Source organism: Anabrus simplex, chromosome 1 (genome assembly GCF_040414725.1).
Source record: "Anabrus simplex isolate iqAnaSimp1 chromosome 1, ASM4041472v1, whole genome shotgun sequence".
Lineage (NCBI taxonomy): Eukaryota > Metazoa > Arthropoda > Insecta > Orthoptera > Tettigoniidae > Anabrus > Anabrus simplex.
The window spans coordinates 690,651,755-690,665,254 of NC_090265.1; the positions used below are offsets into that span (position 1 = coordinate 690,651,755).

At 41.2% G+C, this 13,500-nt stretch overlaps 1 protein-coding gene across 1 annotated transcript in view; it reads left to right on the forward strand.

Annotated features, from left to right (window-relative positions):
- LOC136857345 (uncharacterized) overlaps positions 1-8,494 on the forward strand; it is a 280,832-nt gene extending 272,338 nt beyond the window's left edge. The window contains exon 16 of the mRNA XM_067135953.2: positions 8,234-8,494. Within this exon, the coding sequence (XP_066992054.2) occupies positions 8,234-8,371 (138 nt within the window). The 3' untranslated portion in view covers positions 8,372-8,494. The remainder of the gene's footprint in view (positions 1-8,233) is intronic.
- The last annotated feature ends 5,006 nt before the right edge of the window (positions 8,495-13,500 follow it).

Below are 13,500 nucleotides of genomic sequence, written 5' to 3' on the forward strand. Positions count from 1 at the left end.
TATCAAGAAGAAATTGCAGAAAATTTCCTCTTCCTCCTCACAATGTTTACACAACATTTTGCTCAGTAGCATTCATTTCATGAACAAGATGACAAACTTTAGAAGAAAGATATACATTGACAGAATGGTCTTCGGATAATAACATTGACATGTAAACATGCTAGCATCTAGAAATATAACTCTAAAGTAGAACATCACAATCTAAATAAATCGATGGTCTGTCGATTGTGATGACGGTTGTACCCGTCACTGTAGCGGAATGGGTCAAAAGCAGGAAAGATCATAATATGAAGATCAAGTTGAAATTCAAGAGGACAAACTGGGGCAGATATTCATTTATAGGATGAGGAGTAAGGGATAGGAATACATTATCAAGGGAAATTTTTGATAAATTTCCAAGTTCTTTGAAAACATTTAAGAAAAAGCTAGGTGAACACTTGGTAGGGAATCTGCCACCTGGGCGACAGCCTTAAATGCAGATAATTGATAAATGGTCATAATTATATTGACCTGTTGGGTTCCTTTTCCCCTTTTGTGTTTGTCCTGTGTTCTCAGTCTTATACCAATCCCACATTGAGACTGCAGATCTGTCAAGATGGTCCTCCAATGGGTGCTGAAGGCTGCCCTCCTGACAAAGCTGGGAAGCAGAAACGAGCTCATTGGGTGCTAAGAAGAAATTGATGTAGATGAACTGGGAATGATGGGGAGAGATGGCATTGTAAAGAGATGTAAAAATTATCCATGTTCTTTCTGTATTTTCTGTCTATTTATCCCTCTTCCCACACTGACCTATCATTTTGTTTATCCTATTACATGTTTCTTTTGAAATTCCTATCTTCCTATATACTGGCTGCAGGTTGTTCATTTTTTATTTGTTTATTTATTAGATACAACCTATGAGGGCCATTTTACACTAATAATAATAATAATAATAATAATAATAATAATAATAATAATAATAATAATAATAATAATAATAATAATAATAAGGTTTAAATGTATAAAAATAACAATTGTTATAAACAACAATCAAACAAATAAGATTGTCATTAAAAACTGTACAACACAAACAATATGTCATATCTGATGAAGAAAGGGCAGCCAGGTCAGCCAGAATGAAGAAGTTTTGGGAAAGGAAGAAGATGATGCAAGCTAAATCTTCAGTTAATTCTTTGTTAACGTAAATGTATTTGGGTTTGATTTAAGTGCTCCAATGTGGGCGTAAACTATGTAAATAAATAAATAAATGAAAAACAATATTAGGTACGAACAGTAAATTATTACCACTCAGCCTCGGGAGGTCAACTGAGTAGAGGGGGTTTCGATTCCCACCTCAGCCATCCTCGAAGTGGTTTTCCATGGTTTCCCACTTCTCCTCCAGCCAAATGCCGGGATGGTACCTAACTTAAGGCCACGGCTGCTTCCTTCCCTCTTCCTTGTCTAACCATTCCAATCTTCCCATCCCCCCCACAAGGCTCCTGTTCAGCATAGCAGGTGAGGTCACCTGGGCGAGGTACTGGCCCTCCTTCCCAGTTGTATCCCCCAACCCGAAGTCTCGCGCTCTAGGACACTGCCCTTGAGGTGGTAGAGGTGGGATCTCTCGCTGAGTCCGAGGGAAACACCAACGCTGGAGGGTAAACAGATTAAGAAATAAATTATAAACAGTACCATGTGACAACAATAACTGACAAGGGTCAGTTACAGAGTTAGGAAGAAGAAAGGTCGTGAGTTGGATGGATGGAAGAAAATGGAAACCTGGAGAGGGCTTCAAAGGAATCTTTTAATTTTATGTTTGAAGGAAGTGTAAGTTGTGAATATTTCAATATCACGTAGTGAGTTACCAAGGGTAGGGAGATGATGGAAGGTAGAGCATTGTTGTAAGGTTGTGCGTGGACGGGACACATGATGAGTATGCTGGTTGTGTGTTGGGCAAAGGGGAATATGTATATGGAAGTACGTCAGAAAAGCATTACATTTGGTGTAATCATTGATTATTGTATGAAGGTAACGTACACTCATGTTCAGGAAAACCAGAACACCTTGAGAGCCTAGAGATAGGAAGTTCATATTCACAGGACATGTGCATTAGTATGTTCTGAAAAAATGATTAGCATTTGAACCATGTCGGCCTTCAGATTCAAGGTCCACATTGGTATCTCAGCGCACCACCACCCACTGGTAAAATGTGCCTGCGGCTCTCGTTGTCACTATAAACCAAAGATAATGGATCATTGTGACTTGAGCAGACATGCAGGATGCCTTGCAGACATGTGAGAACCGTACGGTTGAATGAGTGACTTTGAAAGAGGGCGCACTATTGGCATGAGAGAATGTGATGCATCCATCTGGAAAACTGCTGCTCGTGTGGGACGAAGTGTGTCGGCAGTGCAACGGGTGTGTACAGAATGGTTCACAGATGGCCATAGAATACGACAAGGTGCGTCTGGTCGCACCACTCAGACCACCCCCTCCGAGAAGATTGACACCTCATCCAAATGGCATTGCAGGACAGATCTGCGTCCTCCTCGGCTCTGGCGCAACAGTGTAACACATTGTACACTGTCAGGAGTGACACTCCGTCACCATTTATTACAGTCTGGATTGGGGAATGAACGTTGCTCACGTCCGCAGGATTTACCTCCACATTGCCCTGCACGTGTTCCCCGGGTGGTGCTAAGCGAGCAACAACAAATCGGCAGCCAAACTATCAACAGACGTTGATCTCCTGGCCAAATGGACTCAGAGAGAACTTCTGCAAATGGTCCTTCTCAGGACCAACCTGCAAAGATACTAGGACCTTCTTTACGAATATGCCAAATAAACATCGAAGGCATATCCAGATCGAAGAGTGAACATCTTTCTAGAATCCTTCTTGAAAACAACATCGATTTAGTGACCATTCAAGAAACTCATACTGCGACTGAGGAACAGCTAAGATCGAGAGGAAAAATTCCTGGTTATATCGCTATTGGGGCAACCTACCACCAAGCGTATGGGGCAGCAACCTATGCTCGTTCAAATCTACAAGATGTTCGGCTCATTTCAGCAACGGTAACTGACGATGTTCACGTGGTAACTGTTGACATATCGGGCATCAAAGTGGTAAATGTATATAAACCACCATCTGTGGCTTGGTCACATGAAGTGCTCCTCACCCAGAATCATCCAGCAATATATGTCGGAGATTTCAATAGTCACCATCCGAACTGGAAATATGATGATGCAGATGAATGTGGCTCTCAACTAGTCACCTGGGCTGAAGCTAATAATCTACACCTGGTTTTCGATGTGAAAGATAGAGGAACCTTTAAGTCAGCCCGCTGGAAGAGAGAATACAATCCTGATCTTTGCTTTGTCACTGAAAATGTAAACGGTATTGTCCTGCCTACTGCAAGGAAAGTAATGGAAAACTTTCCCCACAGTCAACACAGACCTGTCATGATAACTACAGGAATACAAATACCTTTGGTTAAAAGCACACCTCGACCACGCTGGAATTTCAATAAAGCCAAGTGGGATTGCTTTTCAGAAGATCTTGACAAATGTGTCCGATTCATACCGCCTATTCAGTCTAACTACGAACGTTTTGCTGGACTTATTATCTCAATTGCCAAGAAATATATTCCTAGAGGGCTACAGAAAGAGTATATCCCTGGATGGAATGAAACATGTGAGACACTCTATGAGGAGTATTTACAGGGTGGAGATCCTGAAATAGCAAGTGCTCTGTTACAGAGTTTAGATGAATCTCGACAGCAGAAGTGGAACAATACAGTTGAGACTATGGACTTCAAACAGTCCAGCAGAAAAGCCTGGAGTCTTCTCAGGAAACTTACCGGAAGCAGAACCTGCCACAAGAGAAATGGTTGCATCACCCCCAACCTAGTAGCTGAACATATTGTTAAAATGTCACGAGCGCCCTCTGATAAGAAACATACCGTCCAAGTAAAGAAGTTGCTCAAACAACAGAAAAGCAACTTGCAGGACAACTCCATATACTCGGAACCATTTTCACATCTGGAAGTAGATACTGCTATTAAAAGCCTCAAACCTGGTAAAGCTGCTGGCTTTGATGGGATATTTCCTGAGTTTCTGATACATAGTGGTCCAAACACAAGGCTCTGGTTGGCTAAATTCTACTCTAATATCTTATCGTCTGGGCATCTGCCAAATGAATTCCAGATAAGCAAGATCATTGCAATTCTGAAACCCGGTAAACCGGAAGACCAAGTCGATAGCTACCGACCAATAGCATTGCTGAGTGTTTGCTATAAACTCCTTGAGAGACTTGTGTACAACAGAATTAGTTCGGCCATTAATGAAGTGATCCCAGTAGAGCAAGCTGGATTCAGGCAGAACCGAAGCTGTGTTGACCAGGTGCTAGCACTAACAACTCACATTGAGGCTGGTTTTCAAAGGGACTCTAAAACATCTGCAGTCTTTGTAGATCTAAAGGCTGCATATGATACTGTGTGGAGGCAAGGTTTGATGTTGAAGCTGCAACGAGTTATCCCTTGCAAAACTGTAACCACACTGATCAACAATATGCTAACCGAAAGGCTCTTCCGTGTTGTCATGTATGATGACATTAGTCGTCTTAGGAAACTAAAAAATGGCCTTCCCCAGGGATCAGTATTGGCACCTCTTCTATTCAATCTCTACATATCAGATATTCCTGAGACAAAATCAGTAAAATTCTCTTATGCAGACGACCTAGCCATTGCCTTTCAACATCCAGATCTCAGCCTTGCCGAGGCCATCCTGACGTCTGACCTGGATACACTTAGCTCTTACTTCCGAAACTGGAGACTACAACCCAGTATGAATAAGACAGAATCTGCTTGCTTCCATCTCCACAACAAGTTGGCTAATACAAAACTCCAAGTACGCTTCAATGGCTCAGTGCTAAAGCACAATCCTAACCCAAAGTACCTCGGGGTAACGCTTGACCGAACCCTATCTTATAGAAAGCATCTTGAAAACCTCGGATCTAAGTTGAGATCACGTAATAATATTCTGTTTAAATTGTGTGGAACTTCATGGGGTGCTTCAGCGGACACATTACGACGTACTGCGCTTGGCCTCGTGTATTCTGCAGCTGAATACTGCTCTTCAGTATGGCTTAACAGTTGCCACGTGAAGAAAGTCGATGTACAACTTAACACCACCATGCGTATCATCTCTGGTACTCTGAAGCCTACTGCAACGCACTGGCTGCCAGTCCTGTCCCACATTGCTCCACCAAGCCTGCGACGTTCAAGAGCCCTTGTTCAAGAATATAATAAGATCATGTCCAATCCAACTCTACCTATCCATAGAGATGTTGCATATCTCTGGAGACAAAGGCTGAAATCCCGTAAGCCACCGATGAAAACAGCTAAGAATCTAATGGATGCTGGTTTCAATTTAAAAGAGGAATGGAAAGAGCAATGGATTCGTACAGCTCCGGAGTGGCCAAGCCTCTTTAATCCAAACCACGCCCCAGCTGGTTTCAGCTTGCCAAGAAGAACGTGGGCATCACTAAACAGGTTCCGCACAAATTGTGGAAGATCTGCATTCTCCCTTCACCAGTGGGGCTTCAGGGACTCTCCAGCGTGTGATTGTGGTGCTTTAGTCCAGACCATGCATCATATAATGGACGAATGCCCTCTGCGTGCTTATGGTGGAGACCGAAAAGACTTTGCTGATGTCTCAGTATCCCTAGTGCAGTGGATAAACAATTTAGATATTCATGTGTAATTGTTTCCTACTTACCTTGTATTCTTTGCAGGTTTTTCTTTTGTATAATTATATACTTGTCCATTCTGTAAATTCCATACGCTTAATAATAATAACAGTCTGGATTAACAGGGCATCGTCCACTTCTCCACCTACCTTTGATTAATGTGCATAAACATGCTAGACTGCAATGGTGTATGGAACAATGTCACTGGGGACAGGAATGGCAGCAGATGGTGTTTTCAGACAAATCCAGGTTCTGTTTGTTTGAAAATGATGGCCACATTTTCGTTTTCCCCAGACAGGGGGAGATCCATCACGGTGACTGCATTCGCACAAGACATACAGCGCCAACTCAAGGCCTTATGGTGCAGGGTGCTATCGAGTACAACCACAAATCACAGTTGGTGCATGTCCAGGGCACTGTGACCAGTTCGACCTACATGAATGACATCCGGCGACCCGTAGTCATACTCTTTCTGCACGACACTCTAGACGCCATATTTCAGCAGGACAGTGTGTGACCACGTGTTGCTGCATGGACACGTGCCTTCTTGTTGTCACAGGATGTCAGACTGTTGCCCTGGCCTGCTCGATCACCGGACTTGTTGCCAATTGAAAAGGTGTGGGATATGGTTAAACAAAGTGTGCGGCGCTGTGACCCAATGCCAACCACCAAAGATGAACTGTGGAACCAGGTGATTGCAGCATGGATGGCTATACCCCAGGACGCCATTCACGCCTTATACGCGTCAATGCCATCACACATGGAACAAGTTATCAGTGCCCATGGAGGACCCAGTGCCTACTAGGCAACAGGACACATGCTGAACCTAGGTGACTGAAATGCTAATCGTTTCTGCAGAACATACTAATGAACATGTCCTGGGAATGTGAACTTCCTATCTATAGTCTTTCAAGGTGTTCTGTTTTTTATGAACATGAGTGTAGATCAGAGAACTGTAAACGACTCCTCAGGTCAAGTATACCCAGGTAGTTCAAAATGTCAGATTTCATTTTGTTCTTAAAAAAAAAAAAAAAGAATGCAAGTCTTAACAATGAGGGTGAAAAAGTTAAAAGTACTATTTAGTTGACATATGTTTGTGATAGCAGATGAATATCAAATAGGGGAACAAAAGTCTATAATGGGGAGAACATAGGAGACAAAGTATAATTTACAGGCATTAATATTATCAATTTCAGTGAACCATAGCGCTGGATTTTATTGACTCAATTTTTTTTTTGCTAGTTGCTTTACGTCGCACCGACACAGATGTCTTATGGCGACGATGGGACAGGAAGGGGTTAGGAGTGGGAAGGAAGTGGCCGTGGCCTTAATTAAGGTACAACCCCAGCATTTGCCTGATGTGAAAATGGGAAACCACGGAAAACCATTTTCAGGGCTGCCGACAGTGGGATTCGAACCTACTATCTCCTGAATACTGGATACTGGCCACACTTAAGCGACTGCATTATTGACTCAATATGAGCAGAGAAGGTCAGTTTACAGTCTATTATAACACCTAGGTCTCTTACCTGAAAAGTCAATTGCAGTGTATTTCCCTGAATGGTATAGCCATTGTTCACTCCTTGCTTTAGCAATGAAAAAGATATTGTGTTTTGCACTTCTTAACATTGAGAGAAAGATTCCATTTCCTAAACCTGTCACCACTGGAACTGAGAACAGTTTGTAGATGATCACAATCATCAGGTGTAGAAACATCCCTTTGGATTTTCAGGTTGTTGGCATACAAGAGGAGGGAACACTGACTATTTTTGTGCAAAGAATTAGGTCATCAATATAGAAAACAAAGAGTTGGGGTCCCAGAATACTGTCCTGAGATACATCTGATAATGCAGATAACCATGATGGGGCAGATTATGTTATCCCCCTCTACAAAGGCAATGCCAATGTACTGACTACTCTGTCATATTGGAAGACTTCACAGAAACCTACAGTACATAGCATTTATTTTGAAGGGCTATTCATATGTTTGTGAAAGCCCCGAATAACGGCCGAGAGGATGCGTCGTGCTGACCACATGACCCCTTGTAATCTGCAGGCCTTCAGGCTGAGCAGGCCAAGGTCTTTTCAAGGGTGTTAAGTGCCGTAGGGTTTGGTTTGGTATTTATATGTTTGTTACAAGAGTTTGATGAAGCTAATTTGTTCCCCAAGTCATTGTGGAGGTTTTATATGAGGTAGGCAACCTTGGTGCAATTCCCACCTGTTTAAGCATTTTCAGCGGGTTGGGCAACGCCCATACCAGATGTACCAGTATGCAGCACATGCCATGGGATACATTTTGGCAAACTCTGGCCCCAAAGTATGGACGTTTCAGACTATTATAATTATTTTATTTATTTCAGGTTTAGTAGAATCAATAATGTTACAAATGGCAGCCAACATGTTATTTTCCTTTCTCTCTACTATTGAACTAATAGTTTGCCTTTGCTTGTTCTTCTCTCTTGTTATGTGCAAGTTTAGATTTTAGTATGTGTTTCTCTTCTGTTTCAGCAACCAGTACTGTTGTTTGCTGGTGAAGCAACTCATGAGAGTTACTTTTCCACAACTCATGGAGCTTATGAGTCAGGACAGAGGCAAGCCAGTAGAATATTGGAATATCGTAAAAAAGTGAAGGAACATTTACATTAACACACAGTATTGTTTATTGATATGAGTGAGAAATAGTCGGTAAAATATTGCACACTGGAACCTGAACTAACAGTGTTAAGTCATTGGTAGGTTGTGCCAAATGGTCAAGATGACATAAAATAATGAAAGGTTTCATCATGGTTTTTTCACTTTTCTGGGTAATGCCTAATCAATCAATGTAACTTTTCTGCCATAATTTTGTAAAATTGCATTCTACGGTTAACCTATAGCTTCCTGCCTAGTTGGCCCGGGTTTGATCCTTGACTCTGCCACAGATAATTGACTAGTTCCCTGTCGGCAGCCCTGAAAATGATTTTCTGTGTTTCCCATTTTTGCGCCAGGCAAATGCTGGGCCTGTACCTTAATTAAGCCATTCTCATCATCATCATCATCATCATCATCATTGGCACAACAGCCCTTCGTGGGCCTTCTGAAGAAGTTTTCCCCATTTTTTTCTGTTAAGTGCAGAGCTCCTCCAATTCTTGATTCCAATTACTTTTACATCCTCTCTCACCCCTTCTTCCCACCTTAACTTTGGTCTGCCAACTTTCCAGATTCCTTCCGACACTGCATTAAATATCTTCTTTATCATTCTGTCATTAGCACACAGCACATGTCCTGCCCAGTTGACAATATTTGGTCCGTTATATAAATTATACAATTCATGATTATATCTTTTTCTCCAGACACCATTTTCTTCCACTGGCCCAAAAATTTGCCTCAAAATCCTTCTTTCAAATATACCGAGCTGTCTTTCATCAGATTTAGCATAATATGTTAATACAGGCTTTATTTTTTTTATTATTTTATGAAATACTTCCTCTCATGCAGAGGCTGCCTTGCGACAAAGTATACTTTTACATTTATATTTAGAAGAGAAATAGATATTCTGTACTTGAGAAATGTTGAAGGTAACCTAATTGTAACAGTGATTTCTTAGAATTATCAGTGAGCCCCTTAAGGCTATGATGGCAATCTCCCGTAACGTTGTAACTGGCAGAGACATCTGTTTCCAGAAATTAGCGGCAAAAGCGGGAATCGTTCCCCTTGCTCCAATCATCAGACCTACTATGTCGATTTCCTCTAACTGGTATTTCTCCCTGTAGTAAGGAATTGTTGGAAAGTATATATTCCTCTTCTCTAGGTTAACATCTGAGGGCTGTGACTTATGGCTTTCAAAGCGAATTGTGGGGTCGATGATGTAACCTCTCTTCTTATTCTTGAAAGCAATGATGTCAATCCTTCTGTGGCTTCCGTTGTTCGCTAAGCCATGAACCTCTTCAAATACCTGGAAACCATGCTCTTTTAGCGTCGCCGCAATTAATGAGCGGATGTTATGATGACGCGTATTCCTTTATACATCAGGACTTTAGTTTTCCTGAACAGCAGCTTAGACTTCAGATGTTTTCTGAGGCCATGATAGCACTTGTTAGCAGACAGTATACGTTTTTGGATTTCAAAGGCCATTCTCACCCTTTCTTATTCTTGCATCACCAATAACTTTTCATGTGTTAATGTGACATTAAACCACTAGGAAAAAAAAATTGCTAGTTTGAGAGTCTAGAACACCGAGCAAGTGGCCGCGCAGTTATCAGCTTGCATCCGGGAGATAGTGGGTTCGAACCCCACTGTCGGCAGCCCTGAACATGGTTTTCTGTGGTATCCAATTTTCACATCAGGCTAATGCTAGGGCTATACCTTAATTAAGGCCACAGCCACTTCCTTTCCACTCCTAGGCCTTTCCAAACCCATCGTCGCCATAAGACCTACCTGTGTCGGTGCAACATAAAGCCAATTGTAAAAAAGGAGAGTCTAGAACAGGGTGCACTCAGCCTCAAAAGAAGAAATGGGAGGAGTGTGCATTTGAATCCATCTTTATGATCATCTTAGAAGTAATTTTCTATTTCTGACAAATGCCAGAATGCCATCTAACTTACAGGCCACAGTTTCTTACTTCCCTTGTTAATGCATTTGTCATCCATATTTGAAAGGCTACTGAGTTTGCTCAGAGATATTGAAATGTCCTGGCCTGCAAGTTTAAAAATCTTCTTTACAGAGCATCACACAGTAGGAATATTTTCATGTTGCTTTGTAATTTTGCATGGAGAGGATGCTTCTAAATGAGGATTTGGATGTGAAGAGCCTCTTTTCTTTGCTGCAGTACAATTGAATACAGGGATTTTGAGCCTGTGATGTTAGAATGTAGAAACCTAAATAAGCCTTTATCTTATACTCATTAGTTTCAAACAACCTACGATCTCCTACTCACTGTTTTGTTTCTGCTGGGGTCGGACAACTGTTTCCTGCTGTAATCGTTTGTTTTACGAGCAATTACTGAAAAGAGAGGGGCCAGTATGATTTAAAAGTACTGAAAACTCTGATGAAGGATGATCCTCATGCTTATTCTGAAGCATTTCAGACACTTTACAGTTTCTGAATTAGCCTCACTTAAATTATTATCATCGTGTAGACTCTCTTCATTATCATTTTTCACTTACTTCATGATCTACTATCTAAAACACTTTCAAGCAGATCGTCACTGTGATCATATTCACAACCCCAAACCATGTTGAACTGAAAGGCATGCAAACAGAGGCTTAAAGTAAACAAAAGTTAATGGCAAAGGTAGGGCAGTCACATTTCTTAGCTATTCATAGACCCTTAAATAGTGGTACTGGAAGGGGTACCCAAACTACAGGCAGAAATGTAACAGCCTGTGCTTCGTGGGAGAGATACGTCGTTCAAGTTGAAGGCCATTGAAGATGCCACGGGCCTGCCTCATCATCCGAGGTGAATAGATTATTGACAATATGCACATCAAAGTAAACATCAGAGTTATATGAAATATCAGAGACAAACATCACATGCACTAAATTCATAGGGTTATTGTCTCATTATCCTGACTTTCCAACTCAAATATTTGACAGCAGAAACACCTGTAATCTCTCCAGTTTCATCGTTTGGCCTAAAGTAATTTATTATGGCCTACATCGTAGCAAACTCAATCACACAACCAAAGTAAAACCTGTGAGCATCCACCAAGTAAGCAGCAAGCTCTACGATTCAGATCCAGGTTAAGCTGCTCGCACTTTACTCTGCTTTTTCATCATTAGGCATAGTTAATGACTTAATTAACTTCAACTTTCTCCTCAAAGTTTGTGAGATGTTCAGATATTTGTAGTTAATTAATTCCCTTTAGGAATAACTTAACAATTTATTGTGCTAGTCTTGGGGAACTGGAATTGAACAGAAAATGTTCAGCATTTCATGGGCTTGAATGTAAGGGTGCCTAGAATTTTTGTACCTACTGAGTTCCATTTGTTTTAAATAAGAAGTTACATTCAACAATCAACTTAGTCTTGACTGTATCAGTTAATTCTGATGTTGCTGAAAAGTCATGGAATTGTTGAGCTCATTAATCCATACTGCTCCTGCTGCTACTACCAAAAACACTGTTCTGTACTTTCTTTTTCTTCTCCAATGAGAAACTACTGAAAATCCTCCGGACAAAAATCTTTGTTTCCTTCATACCTTGATCCTATTTGAATATTTGAGAGATAGGGTGACTTATTATTCTGTGCTTCACGACATCTCGCTGTCTACAAACTAATACTCTTATTCTTCTTTCTTCTTCTTGGCAATGTATTGGACTTTGCTTTAGTGCTACGACCAGTTACAATGTCTGGTATTTGAATTGACAAGTGACTCTCATTTTTCAAAGAAATACCTGGAGTTCTCAAGGAAATGAGATTTTTTGCTAATGTAATAGATTAAAGTCAAGAAAGGTAAGAATACACTGTATTCCACAGAATAAGGAGGAGGAGGAGGAGGAGGAGGAGAAGAAGAAGAAGAAGAAGAAGAAGAAGAAGAAGAAGAAGAAGAAGAAGAAGAAGAAGAAGAAGAAGAAGAAGAAGAAGAAGAAGAAGAATGGACGTTAAGCAGAAAAATTAAAAGAGAGAATACTCTGCATGACACAAGTTAATATGGACCTTGACTGCTATTTGAACTCTTAATAATTTGATTTATGATGTTGTGACATCTTGGCTCCATGATCGCTGATAATAGCCGACTTTAAGATATCAGTGTAAGAATAACCGCAGCCTGGACTACAGGTGTCACTTGTGACTGGAGGATGAAAGGATAACCTGAAATCAAAAATGTATTGTAGGCCTACTGTCATCCGACCTGTTGCACTGTATGGTTTGCGAATGTTGGCTGACTGTAGCTGAGACAGATCGTCGACTAGGTTGTCATGGAGATGAAGATGCTGAGGCAGACAGCTGGTGTTACTAAACTGGATCACATCTCCAGCGAGTCCATCAGGGAGAGATTTGGCATTGCACCGATTCAAAACAAAATGTGTGAGTCGTCTATGGTGGTTTGGACATGTACTAAGGGCAGTGGTGATTCATCGTAAGAAATATACAAAAGCAAAGCTAAAACAGGCTATTTTCACACAAGCCCTGAAGGCACTTTGAAAAATGGGAGGTAAAGGTTTCTGCTATCTGTAACCTCGGCAGTAAGTGAAATAGAGTGATTAGTGGTTAGCCACCTTTGCCCTAAGAAATTCACCTGGTACCTATTTCTGTTATAGGTTGAGTGAACCCCTGGGCCATATATTTGTCCAGATGTTGATGTTTTTGTTTCTGAATTGCTGAATTTCTTGTCGCATTTTGTCATTTTGAGTGAACTAAGTATGTTTGAAATCAACTTTCAGCTTATTGGGTCATGTAGAGAACATATGAGATGTCCCGTACAGAACAAAAATGAAATGGCCATCCAGACACAAGTGGGAACCAAACTCATAAGCTTCGAATTTTGCAGCGGTCATCTTTGCCAGAGGGTTGCTTGTCAAGGAAAAACAGAAACGACTCTCCTAGCCGATATATAAGTAATTGTCTGAGCTTGTAGGCCATGTTCAAATTGGGTTCTTAGCTCCAATATTTCACTGGAAACAGTGCTTGTCATTTTCAAGGGTCTACTCTCTCCGAAAGTTAAGTTAGTGGTTTGAAGCTATGGCTGTACGCTTCCAGTACATACGGTTATGCCACACGGTTCTGTGCACTGTCTGGGCTTTTTCTGTACCGAGGAGGTTTAGTAGCAGTTGTGCCACAGCCATATATATTGGG